Source organism: Epinephelus fuscoguttatus, linkage group LG4 (genome assembly GCF_011397635.1).
Source record: "Epinephelus fuscoguttatus linkage group LG4, E.fuscoguttatus.final_Chr_v1".
NCBI lineage: Eukaryota > Metazoa > Chordata > Actinopteri > Perciformes > Serranidae > Epinephelus > Epinephelus fuscoguttatus.
Genome location: NC_064755.1, coordinates 47,394,607 through 47,413,619, shown reverse-complemented (window position 1 = coordinate 47,413,619; position 19,013 = coordinate 47,394,607). Strand labels below are relative to the sequence as shown.

At 44.7% G+C, this 19,013-nt stretch overlaps 1 protein-coding gene across 50 annotated transcripts in view; it reads left to right on the top strand.

The window, feature by feature from the left end:
* Positions 1 to 928: 928 nt before the first annotated feature.
* LOC125887903 (pleckstrin homology domain-containing family A member 7-like) overlaps positions 929 to 19,013 on the top strand; it is a 222,073-nt gene continuing 203,988 nt past the window's right edge. For 49 of the 50 annotated variants that reach the window (XR_007449241.1, XR_007449230.1, XR_007449216.1 and 46 more), the window contains exons 1-3: positions 929 to 1,253; positions 1,390 to 1,466; positions 1,599 to 1,656. Coding sequence is in view for 1 of the 50 variants with exons in the window: in XM_049575015.1 (XP_049430972.1) it covers positions 1,171 to 1,253; positions 1,390 to 1,466; positions 1,599 to 1,656 (218 nt within the window). In the remaining 49 variants the exon portion in view is untranslated. The remainder of the gene's footprint in view (positions 1,254 to 1,389; positions 1,467 to 1,598; positions 1,657 to 19,013) is intronic. The other variant, XM_049575015.1, reaches the window with a different exon arrangement.

Genomic DNA, 19,013 nt, shown 5'->3' with positions numbered 1-19,013 from the left:
TACATCCCAAGTCCCATTATATTCGCTGATCAAAGCCGTAACGGCCGCCCCGCCATCATGACTTTGGTCACACACTTTTGCATGTATTACCATTTTTACTGAGTCATTTGCTGAAGTTTGTCACAATTAAAGAACAGTCTGTAGTCCTGCCACTGTCACTGTGATGAGCAACATTATCATTATTATCATCATTATTATTATCACTCGGGGTATTTATACGTCAGAGCCTCAAGCTGAAAAAGACTTCCTGTTAGAAACCTCTCGTGTTACCTTACTCATCACACCTAACAGATCCCTCCTAACGCCTAACACTAACTCCTTACTAGCAGCAATAAGAGACATGAGACGGCCTTAAAGATGGCAGACCTTGAACGACTTCCAGTTCAAGTAAGGAGTTAGGAGTTAGCAGTATAAAATAACAGCCTTGGGACACACCCTTAATCACTCCTAAGACTCCTTACTAAAAGTCTTTGAGCTAAGTGAGGAGCATTCCAGGAGCGCTCTCACAAATGTTTCTTTTTGCTTTTTTAAAGATATTTTTAAGAGCATTTCTGTCTTTAATTGATATCAAGGCCCAGAGCAAAGGGGGGAGAGGGAATGACATGCAGCAAAGGGCCACGGGCTGCAGTCGACCCAGGCTGCTGCGGCAGCAGCCCTGTACATGGGGCGCCCCCTCCATCCACCAAGCCACCAACGCCCCCTCAAAACTGTTTCTGAGGCACCTGTGAATGAATCTATGGGCCTGCTTATGATAAGATGTGTGGTAAAAATATAAAAAGACATTAAATAAGATAAAATAACATAAAAGCATTAATGAAACAGTAACTTCAAAATCAGGAAATGAAAACTTTGGTTATATTTGTTGAGAAATTAAAATTCAATAGAAAGAAATTATAAATAAATGAATCAGCTGACTGAACTATGGAGGTTCTCTGAGGCTACACCCTCCCCTTAAATGGGTTTGTCACCCTGCAGGCAGAAGGCATCGCCAGCTATAGAAGAAAGGAACCGTGATGTCCGAGCCTCAGAGAGGTCCCTGAAGGCAGCGCCGGCTGTACAAGAAAGGCGCTGAAATGTCCGATTCTCACAGAGATCCCTGAAGGCAGCAGGCGGTGATCGTTGAGCTCCCGGGAGACTCCATGGAGAGGGAATAGGACTTGAGAGCGGATCATGGCGGCGCCTCTCGGCCGGGACACCTTACCTGAACACTGGTCTTACGGTGTGTGTACAGACGGCAGGGTTTTCTTCATCAGGTGAGTCTGATCAGATTCGCTTTATCGCTCCGTGTGTCCCGGTTTAACGGGCTCAGCTCCGGCGGTGTTTCCTTCCCGGTGGTGTAACAGGTGTTTTTGTCTCCTGTCTCTGTCCCTCTGTGTGTCGGTGCGGCAGCGATGAGTCCCGGAACACCACCTGGCTCCATCCCCGCTCCGGTGAACCGGTAAACTCCGGACACATGATCCGCTCAGGTACCTGTCTGAGCCGTGTTTACCTGAAGTCGTCATCACGGTGTAACTTTAGGGTGGAGGGTGGTGGAGGCTGGTGGAGGGTCAGGCCCGAGGACACAGAAAACTTTGAGCTGACGTTTGGTTTCATTTCAGACTTACCCCGAGGATGGGAGGAGGGCTTCACGGACGAAGGAGCCAGTTACTTCATAAAGTGAGTACTGTTGGGCTACTTTATACAGGGAGTACAGTTAGGCTACTTAATAAAGTCAGTACTGTTACTTCATAAAGTGAGTACTGCTACTTCATAAAGTGAGTACAGTTACTTATACAGTCACTACAGTTACTTCATAAAGGGAGTACAGTTACTTTATACAGTGAGTACTGTTACTTCATAAAGTAAGTACAGTTACCTCATAAAGTCAGTACTGTTACTTATACAGTGAGTACAGTTACCTCATAAAGTGAGTAGTTACTTATACAGTGAGTACAGTTACCTCATGAAGTGAGTACAGTTACTTTATACAGTGAGTACTGCGTACAGTTGTTCTCTACTCTGTTGCTGCTGCCACCAGTCACCTGCGTTTTACGTGACAATCCCGTGCAGCTTATCCAACATGGCTGCTGCCTGATTATCAGAGTGGATTTAAAGGTGTGACTGAGACTTACCTGCCGACCCTCTGATGACCTCACTGTGTGGTGTTTCTCCATCAGCTCTCTGACAGTTTAGTCTCTGTAGTTTCTGATGCTGACCTAGAAGAACTACTTAGATCTTGCAGTTAAACAACAGGATGATTAGTGTCGAAATATTATGTTACAGGTAAAAGGCTGAATTTCAAGTTAAGTTAACTAACCCGATGAAGAATGCTTATTATGATGGATGTGTGGTGAAAATCTAAAATCCGTCCATTTGCTGTTGTTTGACACAACAAGATGAACCCATTTCACACAGCCGACATCAGATGCTTGATCTTTGAAATCAGATCAGTGAAAGGTTGAACATATTATCGCTGCTTTGGCCTCTTTCTTTGACCTTGATGTTTTATATCCATGAAGAAAATAATGAATCAAAGTCCATTGTCACTGCAGCAAGACAGGAGTCAAACAGTGTCATGCTTTTTCATTGTTTGGCCAGTCGTCTGCAATAATTCCAAGAATGAAACTTCAGTGTGGACTCAGGAGTGTTAGCATTAAGGGTTAAGGGTGTGTTTGGCAGTGAAGAGCATCGGACAAATAATTTCGCACTTGAGAACACATGGCAGGACTCAGGACTTGACTCTGAACTTACAGCTGAAACTTACTTCTGACTTTTTGGCCTTTTCAACCATCACTTTTTGCCATGTTGAGTCAAACCATGCCACGCCAGTTAGCGTTTCCATTATCAGTTTAAATGCGCCATACCACGCCAACCTGCCCCAGAGATGGACCTTCTCTGGAGTAGCCGAGCCGAGCCAAGCCCATGACTGTGGAAAAGGTGTCATTAGTCCCATCTCTGACAACATAAATGGAAGCTACACTGTCAGCAGTATTAATGTTTTTAGGTGGATTTGTCTTTAAACTAGAATCTGAATCCTCGTTTTACTGATTAAAAAAAAACCCAGAAATGAGAGGACATATGTGTCTGATAGAGCACAGTCTGATATGATATAATACAATATTGGACTATTATTTACTACACTGCATAATTTTATATCAATCAGTGAAATGTCTCACAGCATAGAGGAAACACAGAAACAGAAAATATGATATTTTTCAGGATGAATGTGGACTTTATGCCCCGATGTTTCTTCTTGACATTCATGTATTTTTTTCTGTGTGTGGGTTGTTTGTTAGACTCCTTGGTGGATAATTGATTTCTCTGCTTGTTGAATATTCATATAGAGACAGGACTTTTTCTAATGCCTCTGCTAAATGCCCTCAGTGGTATTCAGTGTTTTATGACTTGTGCTGAGCTATTGTGCTGACAGAGATTTAAGTGCCACTGCAGATAACAGAGGGCAAAGGTCATTTGCGATTGCTTCAGTACAATCAGTTGTTTATTTATTTTTTTTTTTAGATGAAGGTTGTTTTATATTTTGAGTGAATGCTGTTGGAATTCAGGCTTATTGCAAAATATCTTGTTGTGTTGGATGTTGATTAGAATTCATCTGACTCGGTCCTGATGTGCTGTCATGGTTTGCAGTAATGTAATGTGTGACTCAGATTGTGTCTGTGTGTTTTACTGGCACTCTAAAACATTATCCAGAATAGAGTAATTAAAAAATACATGAAACTGCCAATTACTATGTTTTGAAATGAAACCTTTCATTAATCCACATTTTGTCTTGTTTAGCGTGAAAGTCTTCAATATTTTTAATTAGCTGTTAGCTGTTGTTGGTTTGTCAGATGTAATCTTGTGTTTGGATGGAAATAATCTGTATGTTCCCAAAATGTATTAATGTCAGCCTCGATGCTTTGACGGTCGGCCAGCTGCAGGTGATAAGCTTGTGATTCATGCGGAGTCCATTCTATTAATCGACCTTCCTCTCTGATATCAAAGAATCTTATTTTATTCCTGACATCAGTGCAACGTGTAACACCATCTCTCTGAAGACCATTGAAGTAACACCTCGTCAGGAAAGTGGTCAGGAAATTCCTGGAAAGGTTATAAAATTAGGACAACAGGAATTAGCAGAATGCTGTAAAAAGGATTTTAATATATGTTGTTTTGGCTATTTAAAATCTGTTTATAAAAATCTTAGAGTTGGAAGATATATTCGTTGAATCATTCATTTAAGATCTGGTGCTGCGCTGCATGACTGCTGAAATGTCACCACTGTGACATGATACACAAAAACCTCCTCTGCATTGTGTCATCATCGAGGCCACGCTTCCTCTTTTGTGTACGAAACGCACTGTTAGATCAGGAAACAAACAAGGAAATGCAGAAAAGCTGTTGTGTAGCTAGTTAACCAGGGTTTTAATAAACATTTAATTTGTGAATATTCAGCGTGGTAATTCACTAACTGATCCTGGTAACAGTTCATACTGATGGACTGCTAATGCCGGATTTCCACTGGATGCGTGTCCATTGTGGAACGGCAGCGCTGGTTATCTGCTGCGTGGTCCGCCGTCCGTCAGTACCCGCCGGCTGCGTTTGCTATGCGGTGCGGTGCAGCTCCGCCAGAAGACATGTCGGTGCACTACCATGATTAATATCTCCTCGTCCATGGTGTTCACAGGGTAAAATGACGTCTAAAAAACTCTGACCTGTTGACTTCAGGCCTGCCTCTGCCCATTATTATGTTTTCAAGGTGTAGTGCAGGGAAATATGATCCGCCGTGAACACTGTGTATTTTATTTTGAAAATTAACTGGATGTTTTATTTTGTTTCTGTGCACAACTTCCTACCCCGCATGATATGCTCTGTGCTGAATTGCTGCATTGTGCTCCGGCTTCCGGCAAAAAAAAAAGTCCTGCGTATCTGCTGCAGAGGGCTCCGGAGCACCAGAGCTGTGACGGAGCCAGAACACAGCACAGCCACATCCAGTGGAAGCACACACATTGACTAGAATGGAATCCTATCGGCTCCGCTGCCATGCCAGAACGCAGACGCAACCAACACGCATCTGGTGGAAATTGGCCATGACGGTAGCTTCAGCAGAAGGCTGCTGCAGCATCAGACTGTCGTCTCCAACAACACGTCAACCTATCAGTCACTTTTGTAATACATTGGTTATTCATAGGAAAAAAAAAACTCCTGGTCTAACGATAGTTAATGATTCAATGAAATATTCATATCTGATTAAATCATTTCGTTCAAGCAAAATTGCAAAACAGTAATCAAACCTTTCTAAGAAATAAATTGATATAAACACGTCAAAATTATAATCCGTAAACAGGACTTACTCTTTCTATTACCCAAAAAGGGGCATGGCCTTGATGTCTTGCTGAAATACCCACATGTGCAGTACTAGTCTTTGCAGATGCACATGCAGCTAGTTGGGAATGTCTAAGTAGTGGATAACATAAGCTAGCACCAGCAGTTTTGCTTATCTTGGGTTAATGTGTGTAAAGTGTGTCTTTAATAGCGTTTGGCTGCATCAGCACATTGGCCAACATGTTTTAAACTACTTTAATAAAGTCATAGAAATGAAGTGAAATATTCAAGAAAAGTTATTTGAAAGTTTTGAAAACCCTAAATTTTAGAGTTGTGATTGCTCTTCAATGATTTGACTATTCAAAAACATTCTCACTTCCATGCTAACATTTACAAACCTTTGACCTTTAAGTCCAATGGGAAATAATTAACAGATGAATTATTGAAAAATTCATGTCAAACATTTACAGATTTGAGCTTCTCAAACATTTTTTCCTTTGATATCTTTGTAAATCAAGTGTCTCTTAGTTTAAACTGTAACTAACTTTATTGTAAATAAAGTTAAAAAAAGGGAAAAAAATCATTTTAGACCTACTGTCCAAAACCACAAATAGATTCAGTTCACATCACATACAATGAAGAAAAACATCAGATTCTCAGAGAAGCTAAAACAAGCAAATGTTCAGTATTTTGGTTTAAAAATGACTCAAACTATGACGTCGTTATCAGTTACAGATAATTTTCTACCTTCTGACTAATCCATTAATTGACCAATTGTTTTATTTCTACTTGAAGTGATGAAAAGACAAAAGAAGCAAGTCTTTTTTTTCTTTTTCTTAAGATTTTTTTGGGGCATTTTTAGCCTTTAATGGACAGGACAGTTAAGTGTGAAAGAGGGAGAGAGAGAGGGGATGACATGCAGCAAAGGGCCACAGGCTGGACTCAAACCCAGGCCACTGCGGCAACAGCCTTGTACATGGGGCGCCTGCTCTACCACTAAGCCACCGACGCCCCCAAAAGAAGCAACTCTGAAGGGCATTTCTATTTTCAGACATTTCACATTTTAAATGATCTCTTAAAGATTAATTGATGAATTGAAAAAGTAATGTACAGATTGATAGAAAACAAAATAGTTACAACAGTCTCAATGATTTTCAATCCAAGATAATATGATATACACCAGTAGTTTGCATAATAAAGGTGAAAGAAGAAGAAGTATGAGAACAAAAAACACATACAGGTCAGAACTTTTCTGCTTTGAGACAAAATGTGTTATGATCAGTATTTCTACAATGGTAAAATCATAACAACCTTGACTTCCAATATCCTCTTCACTTAGGATGGGGACTATTTATCTAGAGGCCCCCCAGGCTCCACCACTGTCTGTTCTGGAGCCTCTTTTATCCCAAAAATGTTTTTCATGTTTTTATTGCTGTAGCAAAAAGAACAACACGACTCCCTCCATGTCTCAGCACGTTTTTCATTGTCTTCAGATGCTCACAGAGTTTTTGCATCACTTCATTATAGTTTGATTTACGATGTTATGGATTATATATAGCCTATGTATGTAATGCTGTTAACAGAAACATCCTCTGTGACTTTGTACCAAGACAAACTCAGCAGATCCAAGTCAGGGTATTTTAAAAAGTGTTTATTTCTCATGTAAGAGGAACATTTTTTGTATAAATGAAGACGTTCTTTTTGTCTGAGAATCTTGTGAGTTATAATGTAGCTGATTTGTATAAGCACCATTGCACAAATATTAATGTTCACCCTGACTAGGGATGCACCGATCTAATATCTGGATCAAATATCAGCCTCGATATCATGAAAATAGATGGATCAGGTATTGGAAAATGCAACCAATACCTGAGGGGATTCTTTCCTTTTAAATCTATTGCAAAGCGAGCTACATCATACGTCATGGAGCAAAGCAGAAAATCTGCTGTGTAGAGTTATTTCACACTAAACACTCCAACTAGCCCCGACGGCAGTTTCTAATTTCTGCAAAGTGAATGTTGCTAGGGGTGGTGGTAGTACTGGTAAGTATAATACTACCAGTTTAATAAAGCATCTACAAAATCATCACCAAACGGAGAACTAAGAGTTCCAGCAGTTCAGCAGGTCGAAAGGAGAAGGAGGTAATACTACACAGCAGTTACATTAGCGGATGTGCTGCAAAGAAGAGAGAAATTCCCCAGCAATAGTGCAAAAACTGTGAAAATTTCTGAGAAAGTGCTGGAGTACATTGTTTTGGATGGACAACCAATGACGGTTGTTGAAAACATGGTCTTCCAATGTTTACTGGAACACCTGGAGCCACGGTACAATTTGCCATCTCGCAATTTTTTCCCCAAGACCACACTGTCGGAAATGTCTGAGAAAGTGAGCAAACACTTGTCTCAAGAGTTACAAGATAGATGTAGATTAATCTGTTTCATCTTATCTTAGGAAAGAACTGTGCAGTCATCAATGCCTGATGCCTCTAGTCTTTTTTGTTCTACATGCAAAGGTCTATAGCTTTTTAGGTCAACCATGGTATCGGATCGGTATCGGATATCAGCTGATACTCAAAGCCACAGCATCAGGATCGGTATCAAAACGGAAAACTTCAATGAGTGCATCTCTAACACTGATGTAGACCATTTGTTTACACAACTGTAAATCCACCCTAAGCCCGCTCACTTTGTAGTGGTCCAAACAAAGATTTAATTTATTAACAATGATATTAATATTTAATTTCACTGGAATATCCATCACAGTAGAGATGTTAAAGACGCTCAGGTCTCTTGATGATCTCCTGATGACTGATCGTTTGTGACCGCACATCTACATACATCAGAGGGCAGAAACCTCTGAGACAGTCCAGATTCATTGAATCGTCACTAGAGCTCTTACTCCTAAGTGTTACATGTGTTTTCAGCTAAATGATCATGACCTGGTCCCCCAGTGTGTCACGTGAGGATCATCTAGTGACCCCCAGAACTGCTGATGAACTGATTGTAGACATAGCATCAGCAGTCAGTGTTTATCTGCCTATGGCTGTTTTCTTGTTGCTTCCTTCCTCTCTGTCACCAACATTCACACTCACTTATTCTTTGCCTGGGCTTGTTTCATAATCCCTGCTTATGCTCCCCTATGGACAAGTGGGGACATAAATATGAGTTTGGTTTGTTTGACGACATCCTCCTCCACTGGGCTCAACCCACTCTCACATACCTCAGAAGAATTACATTTGTTTGTCTTGGTCTCGTGTTTGCTCACACTCATACCTTTGCACGTGCAAACAGACATGATGTGTGATTCTGTCTTTACCCTGAGGGGCCTCCAGACTAGTCTTCCTCTTCTTCATCCTGCAGCCACTCCCAGCAGGGGGCTGCTGTCACAGGGAGGTGGGGGAGTTATAAACCTCCTGCAGAATGTCTATATGACTTCACTTTACTGACGGTGATTTAAGGATGGCAGCAGGGAGAAAGACTCACACTCAGTAAGATGAAGAGTTGGGCAGACGTCAGTCTGTTGGTGGAAGAAGAGGGTAAGGGTCAGGGTTAACCTCTGAACTCTTCATTCCTGTTGTAAGGGTCAGGGTTAACCCCTGAAACCTTCATGCCTGTTGTAAAGGTAAGGGTTAACCCCTGAACCCTTCATTCCTGTTGTAAAGGTAAGGGTTAACCCCTGAACGTGTCATTCCTGTTGTAAAGGTAAGGGTTAACCCCTGAATCCTTCATTCCTGTTGTAAGGGTCAGGGTTAACCCCTGAATCCTTCATGCCTGTTGTAAAGGTAAGGGTTAACCCCTGAACCCTTCATTCCTGTTGTAAGGGTAAGGGTTAACCCCTGAACAGGTCATTCCTGTTGGGTGTCATTTCCCTACAGTCACAGAGTGACGACCCTGCTGAAGTTTCCATCTAACTTCAGCTCCCTTTTCTTTTACATTTGATCAGCTCTGTGCCATACAACTCAGGTCAACTTAGTTGACAAGAAATTGTCAAATATTTTAATAACTGAATCGTACTTTAAGGAATGTCTCATATAAATGCCAAGTGTTCTTGGGTGTCCAGCCTCTCAGATTTGAGGATTTGTTGCTGTTTTCTCTTTTATATCTTTGTAAATTGAATATTTTTGTTGCTGTTTGACAAATCAGCATTGTGAAAAACTCGGAAAACTGAAAACCGTTTGGCATATTTTTTTTTTATTATTTTATAGACTAAATGATGAAACAATCAGAACTTAAGGAAATCTTAACTCAAGGTCCACTTATGAGCTTTTCCCCGGATCTCTTGGTCCTCATTATGAGGCCATTCACTCTTTGTTCCAAAGACCATCTTTGAACTGAGACGGGAGTCATGACTCCACCTGAGATACATCCACCCATCACATGACCAAAGCTTAGTCATGTGATGACACCTGAACTATCTCCATAACAACTGACCAAACACCATAGATGGAATCACAATGTTTATTTATACTCACTTTCAGGTAGAAAACCTCAGCATCACATAGGCTACATAAAATGAAATGGTGCTAGGTGAACGCTGCCTCAATTATTTAGTTTTAAAGGTAGTATTCATCCTATCACCTGCTGATAGTGTATTAAATTAAAGGTGGTGTTCTTCCCGTCACCTGCAGATAGTGTATAAATTAAAAGTGGTATTCTTCCCATCACCTGCTGATAGTGTATAAATTCATACTCGTACTCATACTCGTCATCCTCCGCTTATCTGGGTCCGGGTCGCGGGGGCAGCAGCCTCAGCAAAGAAGCCCAGACAGTCCTCTCCCCAGTCACTTCCGTCATCTCTTCTGCGGGAACCCCGAGGCGTTCCCAGGCCAGCTGGGTGATGTAATCCCTCCAGAGTGTTCTGGGGCGGCCCCAAGGTCTCCTCCCGGTTGGACATGCCCGAAACACCTCCCAAGGGAGGCGTCCGGAAGGCATCCTTACCAGATGCCCGAACCACCTCAACTGGCTCCTCTCAATGTGGAGGAGCAGCGGCTCTACTCCAAGTCCCTCCCGGATGTCCGAGCTCCTCACCCTATCCCTAAGGCTGAGCCCAGCCACCCTGTGGGGGAAACTCATTTCGGCCGCTGGTACTCGCGATCTCATTCTTTCGGTCACTACCCAAAGCTCGTGACCATAGGTGAGGGTTGGAACGTAGATCGACCAGTATATCGAGAGCTTAGCTTTCTGGCTAAGCTCCCTCTTCACCACAATGGACCGGTTAAGCACCTGCATCACTGCTGATGTCGCCCCAATCCGCCTGTCAATCTCCCGATCCATCCTACCCTCACTCGTGAACAAGATCCTGAGATACTTAAACTCCTCCACCTGAGGCAGGACCTCCCCCCCCAACCTGGAGTGAGCAATCCACCCTTTTCCGGCTGAGGACCATGGCCTCAGACTTGGACGTGCTGATTCTCATCCCGGTCGCTTCACACTCAGCTGCAAACTGTCCCAGCGACAGCTGGAGGTCACTGTTCGATGGAGCTAGGAGGACCACGTCATCCGCAAAAAGCAGGGACGAGATCCTCCCGTCACCGAACCTGACACCCTCCACCACTCGGCTGCGCCTAGAAATTCCGTCCATAAAAGTTAAGAACAGAACCGGTGACAAAGGGCAGCCCTGGCATAGTCCAACCCTCACCGGGAACAGGTCCAACTTACTGCCGGCCACGCGAACCAGACTCATGCTCCTTTGGTACAGGGACTGGATGGCCCTTAGCAAGGGGCCACCAACCCCATACTCCCGGAGCACCCCCCACAGGATGCCCCTGGAGACACGGTCGTAAGCCTTCTCCAAATCCACAAAACACATGTGGACTGGTTGGGCAAACTCCCATGCCCCCTCCAGCACCCTGGTGACGGTAAAGAGCTGGTCCACGGTTCCGCGTCCGGGATGAAAACCACATTGCTCCTCCTCGATCCGAGGTTCAACTATTGACCAGACCCTCTTTTCCAGCACCCTGGAGTAAACCTTACCGGGTAGGCTGAGGAGTGTGATCCCCCTGTAGTTGGAACACACTCTCTGGTCCCCTTTCTTGAAAATGGGGACCACCACCCCGGTCTGCCACTCCAGAGGCACTGCCCCCGATGTCCACGCAATGTTGCAGAGGCGTGTCAGCCAGGACAGCTCTACAACATCCAGAGCCTTGAGATATCCAGGACGAATCTCATCCACCCCCGGGGCTCCGCCGCCTCGGAGTTGTTTCACTACCTCAGCAACTTCTGCCCCAGAGATTGGACGACCCGCCCCCGAGACCCCCGTCTCTGTTTCCTCACTGGAATGCGTGTTGGTGGGATTGAGGAGCTCCTCAAAGTATTCCTTCCACCACCCGACAATGTCCCCAGTTGACGTCAGCAGCTCCCCGCCCCCACTGTAAACAGTGTGAGCAAGTTGCTGCCTTCCCCCCCTGAGGCGCCGGACGGTTTGCCAGAACCTCTTTGGAGCCGATCGATAGTCTTCTTCCATGGCCTCACCAAACTCCTCCCACGCCCGAGTTTTTGCCTCAACGACTGCTGCCGCTGCGCTCCACTTGGCCTGCCAGTACCCGTCAGCTGCTTCCGGAGACCCACAGACCAACCATGCCCTGTAGGCCTCCTTCTTCAGCCTGACGTCTCCCCTCACCTCTGGTGTCCACCAGCGGGTTCGGGGATTACCGCCGCCACTGGCCCCAGCGGCCTTGCGGCCACAGCTCGCAACCGCCGCCTCGACAATGGCAGAGCGGAACAAGGCCCATTCAGACTCAATGTCCCCCTCCGCCCTCGGGACGCAGTCGAAGCTCTCCCAGAGGTGGGAGTTGAAGATCATCTGGACAGGTTCTTCCGCCAGGCGTTCCCAGCAGACCCTCACTGTTCGTTTGGGCCTGCCAGGTCTGCGCGGCGTCTTCCCCTGCCATCTGATCCAACTCACCACCAGGTGGTGATCAGTTGACAGCTCTGCTCCTCTCTTCACCCGAGTGTCCAGAACATATGGCTGCAGGTCATATGATACGACTACAAAGTCAATCATTGACCTGCGACCTAGGCTGTCCTGGTGCCACGTGCACCGATGGACATCCTTATGTTTGAACAGGGTGTTAGTTATGGCCAAACTGCGACCCGCACAGAAGTCCAATAACTGCACACCACTCGGGTTCAGATCGGGCAGGCCGTTCCTCCCAATCACGCCCCTCCAGGTCCCGCTGTCATTGCCCACGTGAGCGTTGAAGTCCCGCAGCAGAACAATGGAGTCCCCGGTCGAGGCACTGTCCAGCACCCGTCCCAGGGACTCCAAAAAGGGTGGGTACTCTGAACTGTTGTTCAGTGCATAAGCATAGACAACAGTCAGGACCCGTTCCCCGACCCAAAAGCGCAGGGAAGCAACCCTTTCGTCTACCGGGGTAAACCCCAACGTACAGGCAGAGAGTCTGGGGGCTATCAGGAAGCCCACCCCGGCCCTCTGCCTCTCACCCGGAGCAACTCCAGCGAAGGAGAGAGTCCAACCCCTCTCAAGGACTTGGGTTCCAGACCCAGAACTATGTGTCGAGGTGAGGCCGACTATATCTAGCCGGTAGCGCTCAACCTCTTCCACAACCCCCGGCTCCTTCCCCGCCAGAGAGGTGACATTCCATGTCCCAAGAGCCAACTTCTGTAACCAAGGATTGGACCGCCAAGGCCACCGCCTCGGTCTGCTGCCCAATCCACATTGCACCGAACGCTTCTGGATCCCTCTGCAGGTGGTGGGCCTGCAGGGGGACGAGCCCATGTAGCCGGTTCGGGCTGGGCCCGGCCAGACCCCATGGGCGAAGGCCCGACCACCAGGCGCTCACCCACAGGCCCCAACCCCAGGCCTGGCTCCAGGGCGGGGCCCCGGTAACCCTCCGGGCCAGGTACACGTGACCTTGTTCGTATCCATCATGAAGGGTCTTTTGAACCATTCTTTGTCTGACCCTTCGCCCAGAACCAATCTGCCATGGGAAACCCTACCAGGGGCAAAATGCCCCCGACAGCATAGCTCCTAGGGTCATTAGGGCACTCAAACTCCTCCACCACGATAAGGTGACGGTTCTCGGAGGAGAGTGCATAAATTAAAGGTGGTATTCTTCCTGTCACTTGCTGATAGTGTATAAATTAAAGGTGGTATTCTTCCCGTCACCTGCTGATAGTGTATTAAATTCAAGGTGGTATTCTTCCCGTCACCTGCTGATGGTGTATAAATTAAAGGTGGTATTCTTCCCATTACCTGCTGATAGTGTATTAAATTAAAGGTGGCATTCTTCCCGTCACCTGCTGATAGTGTATTAAATTCAAGGTGGTATTCTTCCCGTCACCTGCTGATAGTGTATTAAATTAAAGGTGGTATTCTTCCCGTCACCTGCTGATAGTGTATTAAATTCAAGGTGGTATTCTTCCCGTCACCTGCTGATGGTGTATGAATTAAAGGTGGTATTCTTCCCGTCACCTGCTGATAGTGTATAAATTAAAAGTGGTATTCTTCCCATTACCTGCTGATAGTGTATAAATTAAAAGTGGTATTCTTCTGTTACCTGTTGATAGAGTATAAATTAAAGGTGGTAGTCTTCCCGTCACTTGCTGATTGTGTATAAATTAAAGGTGGTATTCTTCTGTTACCTGCTGATTGTGTATAAATTAAAGTTGGTATTTTTTCTGTCACTTGCTGATAGTGTATAAATTAAAAATGGTATTCTTCTGTTACCTGTTGATAGAGTATAAATTAAAGGTGGTATTTTTCCCGTTACCTGCTGATAGTGTATTAAATTAAAGGTGGTATATTTCCAGGGGCGTAGCCATCATTTCAGAAGTGTTCATTGGTCTATTGAGTGATTCATCGTCCTCTCCCATTCAATTGCACCTCTCCTTTGCAGCTAAACAATCACATAACCATGAACAGCCACAGTACAGTTGTAGTTAGTTAGTTACGAATTACAGCACCAGAGGACCGACTTTAGTTCCTTAAAATGATATACTATCAAAATTTAAAGTTTTAGCTGACAAACTCTTGTTGAGCTGACACAGAATGATCCTTGAGCATCTAAAGAGTAAGTAGCCAGATAATTAAGTGCCAAATACCTGCCTGGTTTCTCCCTGCCCCTCTTCTATCTATTGCAATAATACAGATAAATGTGCAAAGCAAAATTTACACATCAAATTAAGAATAGTAGTGGTGACATAGCTGTGGAAATTAATCGCTAAGTCACTTTCATACTATAGATATCTTTTCTCAGCCAGTTATGATCTCTTCTCACCTGTAAAGACCCTGCATGATCATCCTTGCTGGCCTCTGGTCCACTGTCTCGTCCCTGACCCTGCTCTTTATATTGTTGAAACGAGTGTGTTTGTGGACCCAAATGCAGTACCAGGCTCACAGGAACAGTTGGTAATGACTTTTATTAGCACCACAGCAAACAGGGAATGCAGCAGGCAGAATAAACACAGAATAAAGTTCGTTCTTCGGGCAAGTTGCCCTCACACAGTCTCTGAGGCTCAGATGAGGGAAAGAGAAGCGGCCGTGATCAGCCACGGAACCGAGAGGAAGCTCCAGAGCCCCCGGTTCCACACAGTTCAAAACTCTTTTGGAGAGAGGGGAAGAGATGAAGCTTACGGCAGCTAAAGGTGGCGAGGCAGACGCTCTGTAGGCTGAAGCGCCGGCTGATCGTGCTGAGAAGCCGACGAGGAGTGAGCTGAGGCGAGGTCGGGAGCCGTGGGGGAGGTCGTAGCCAGAAGAGCCGTCAGCGAAGGCAGAAGCACCGTTGAGGAGCAGGCAGGAGCGTAGACGAGGCCGGGCGGAGGAGTCGAGACCAGACGAGCAGACAGAAACCAGAGACGCTGAAGCAAAGCACGAGGTCGGGAACAGAAGGCAGGTGAGTTTACCGGGAGGCAGACGAGGAGAGCAGGTCGGGGACAGGCAGAGTTGGCACCGGGAGATCAGGCAGGAGAAGAACGCTGGAGAGTCTCGCATAATGCTAAAGAACAATCTGGCAGTGAGTGAAGGTGCTGGAGAGGCTTATATGCAGGGCTGGTAGATGAGCTGCAGCTGTGTAGGCAGGTGAGCAGAGTTGGCTGATGAGGTGGGCGTGGCTGGCAGGTAGAGTGAAGCAGAGGGAGGGGGAGTGGAAAAACACTGCAGCAGAGTGGCAGGAGAGGACTGAGAGACAGGGATTGTGACAATTGTAGCAATAAAGATTAAAAAAATATGTGCAAAGCAATAGTGAGCACAAGTGTAGGTTTATTCCTAGCATGAATCTAGCTAGCAAGCGATTTAACATAGTCAACAATAACATTAGTATTCATGTTAAGTAGCTTAACTTGATATATTGGCATCTATTAATTAGTCATCATGTAGCTAACATTATCTACATGCAACAGCATTACTCTGAACACAGTTAACGTAGTTCTCGTCTCTGCGATTGATTCAGATCACAACACGACAGCATGTGTATGCGGCCTGGCGCCGCCTACTCATGGTGCGTTTAAAGACGGCTCGGAAAAACACATTACCACATGTTAAAAACGAATTGAACGGTTGTAAAAAGTGCAGGGGACAGAAGGCAAAGAGGGGTCATCCCTATGTTTCCCGGGTTCTGTGTTTCCTGGGTTCTATGTTCCCCATTCAACCAAAAAGGGTTCTATGTTTCCCGCTTACTAAAAGCTAAACCTTTTTTGTGTGAGCAGGGAAAATAGAACCTTTTTTGCAGGGTTAATCGGGGAACATAGAACCAGGGAAACTGAACCCGGGAAACGTAGATACACTCCCGGCACAGATATGGGAAATGCGGGGGACATGTCCCACGTCTACCCCGCGTCCGCAATGCCCATGTATATTTCCCATTACCTGCTGATGGTGCATACATTAAAGGTGGTATTCTCGTGTTACCTGCTGATAGTAAATGGCAGTGACACTGAATGACTCTGGGGTTTGCAATTTTGCAGAAGTGATGTTCTTGGCAGAAACCTGTAATTGGTTGTGCACTGATTTGAGAACTGCAAGATGGGCAGCGTAAGCACAATGATGGTATCACTGTGCCGTGACAAAGAGGCTTATCTCAGAGAAGCTTGCGATAATGTCAGTAGGGGCAGTGTTGTTAGGAGTATGGCCCTGCAAGACTTAAACCCTTTAAGGCTCAGTGTTACACCGACTGTAGATACCATCAGGACCACTGCAGTAGGTTTTGTCCTCCAAGGTTTTTTAAATGTCTTTGTTAAACCTTAAAGTGGTTTTCTGAGCAGGTGGGCTCAAAGAGTGGGTTTACATTTTTTTCCAGTGACTCACATTCAGCCTTTCAACCTGCACAGCACAACTGAAGTCATGGTAAAAAAGACATTTGCATTATTGTCTTTAGAGATGCAGTCACTGATTCTCACTCTGTCTTAGTGCACAGTAGGATGACCTTGAATTACTGTTTCACAAACCTCACAAACAACCAATAGGAAGAATTAGAAAATTACCGATGAGTCACAGGAGAAAATATTCCTGTGTCCCTGAAAAGATGCTGACGGATGTGAACCGGGTGACGTATTAAAGGCTATTTTTCATTTCTCATATTGTAATGTTTGAAGTGAACCCTGGACACTGAAAGCACCTAAATATAGATGTTGTGCACAGAGAATGCCACACTGTATTACACTGAACCTGAACAGGTTGTTTGCTCCATATTTCCATCTTGATGGAATATATTTGTGAACCTGCTAATAAAACTGATGGATTGTATTAAAGGCGTAAGACCGTAGGGCCAGTTTGTGCTCACCATCTGACGCTCTTTGTCCTCAGATGAAAAAGAGGCTTTGTTTTGCTGTGGCTAAACCAAAGAACCAACAGTTCCCTGGCAGACAAATAAAGGCCATAAAAGAAAGCTTTGTCAACAATGGCTCTTCTGTTGTTTTCATTGGTTGAAGGTATGAACCAGTTTCTGTGTTTGCTTTTGAACAGCAGGAAAGTTAAAGATTATTTCTTGTAAATGTCAGCCCAAGGACAGCGTTTCTGTCTTCACTGACTGTATTCCATACTTAATGATGTTCCCTCCAGATATTTACTCTCAACACCTGTTTCTTCACTGAAGGCTCACTTCAGCAACATATGCTGGGATCACACTAAAGCTTTCTTCGTTGATTGTTGTTCAGCAGACTTCAGGTTATCAGGGTAAATTAGTAACTAACAGAGGTGTTGGAGGTTAATCATTTCCCCTCTCTCTTCTCAAAGCTTTACATGTCACTGTATGTTTTTGGATTTTCCTGTCAGAAAAAAAAAACAGATTAAATGTGACTTGGTAGAGTTTGAAGGTTGTCACCTGCTGCGTGAATGAAATGTCAGGTCTGCTATATCAGACTTTAGTTGTTTTGGCAAATGGAGAAATCACAGGTGTGTATTGATGTTGTTGTAGTTTGGTTGTGACTTGGTTGTAGCTTGGTTTGTTAGAAGAGTTGCATAAAGAATGAAAACCCTCTGCAGGAACATTGCTTCTGAATATTTGATGTTTTTTTGAAGGTGAGAGAAAGTTTTTGGAAGATGAGGGCTTTTTTTGTAGTGAATGACTTTGGAGATAAGATGTGAAGATTTCCATCAAATCTATGAAGCTACCGGAGAAATAGCATCTGCTGAGGCAGCTCCTCTTCCACATTCACTCTTTCTCTTTGTCTTGATGTGATGAGCTGGTTTCGGTCCGTCATCTTCCTTCACTCTTGCTCTCCTGTTTTATGTCTCCCGCTTCACCTTCATGTCTCAACCTCCTCTTTTTGTGTATTTTTTCTGTTTTTCTCAGAGAGGTCAGGAGACCATAACACAGTTGGAGGGGTCGCCTTCTTCAGACCAGCGCTGCAAGACTTTAATACGCCGTGCTTTATTCACCAGATGTTTTTGGCTCACTTGCTGCCGTGATAAAGGCCGGAGTAAGAAGTAAAGAACAGACAGTGTCAGGGGCTCTGGGAACTTTCTATGAGCATTTCTCGTGATCTTTTAATACTGTAAACCCTACCCCTTTATTTTTGTTGCTCAAAATGTCCCCTCAAAATACTGATAAAAAATATCAGTAAAAACAAGGACTATGCTTCAACAGGCCCAACGCACCACCGTCCAAAGTGCAGTTGATGTCAAACACTGAATTGTGTCTTTATTTCTTTACTATAAATGCATCAACTTGTAGAAATCTACACTGTAATTAAGGCTGTGCAATTAATTGTCTTGTGATCACGATTATTGAGGTCAAACAATTTCAAAATGAATGAAATCGAGGGTAAACAATTTTTGGTCACGGACACCTGGAGATGTTATTTTATCTTCTACGGAAGCCTCGCTTGTTGAATACCGCCCCCTCCCCTCCCCTATATTCACTCCACGAGCCTGCCAAGTAGGTGAACTACGAATAATGCGAGGTGCAGGTGATTGCAGAAGATTTCAAAAACAGCATGTGGAAAATGGCGCACACATCAGGGCTGAACTCCGCCATGCGCAATACAGAGAGCAGAGGAGTATTGTAAACACGCAACCATGTAGAGACAGAAATGACATGCCATTCCGTGAACAGTATAAGTCATCACGTGTGCTGCATAATCATGATTTCAGTTTTGACCAAAATAATCATGATTATGATTTTTTCCATAATCGAGCAGCCCTTACTGTAATACTTCAGGCTGTGTCACCGTCCACTGCAACAGTTTTTATTCCTCCTCAACAGTGAGAGCTGCAGCATGAGGCGTTACGTGTCCATGCAGTCCACCTGTCCGTCC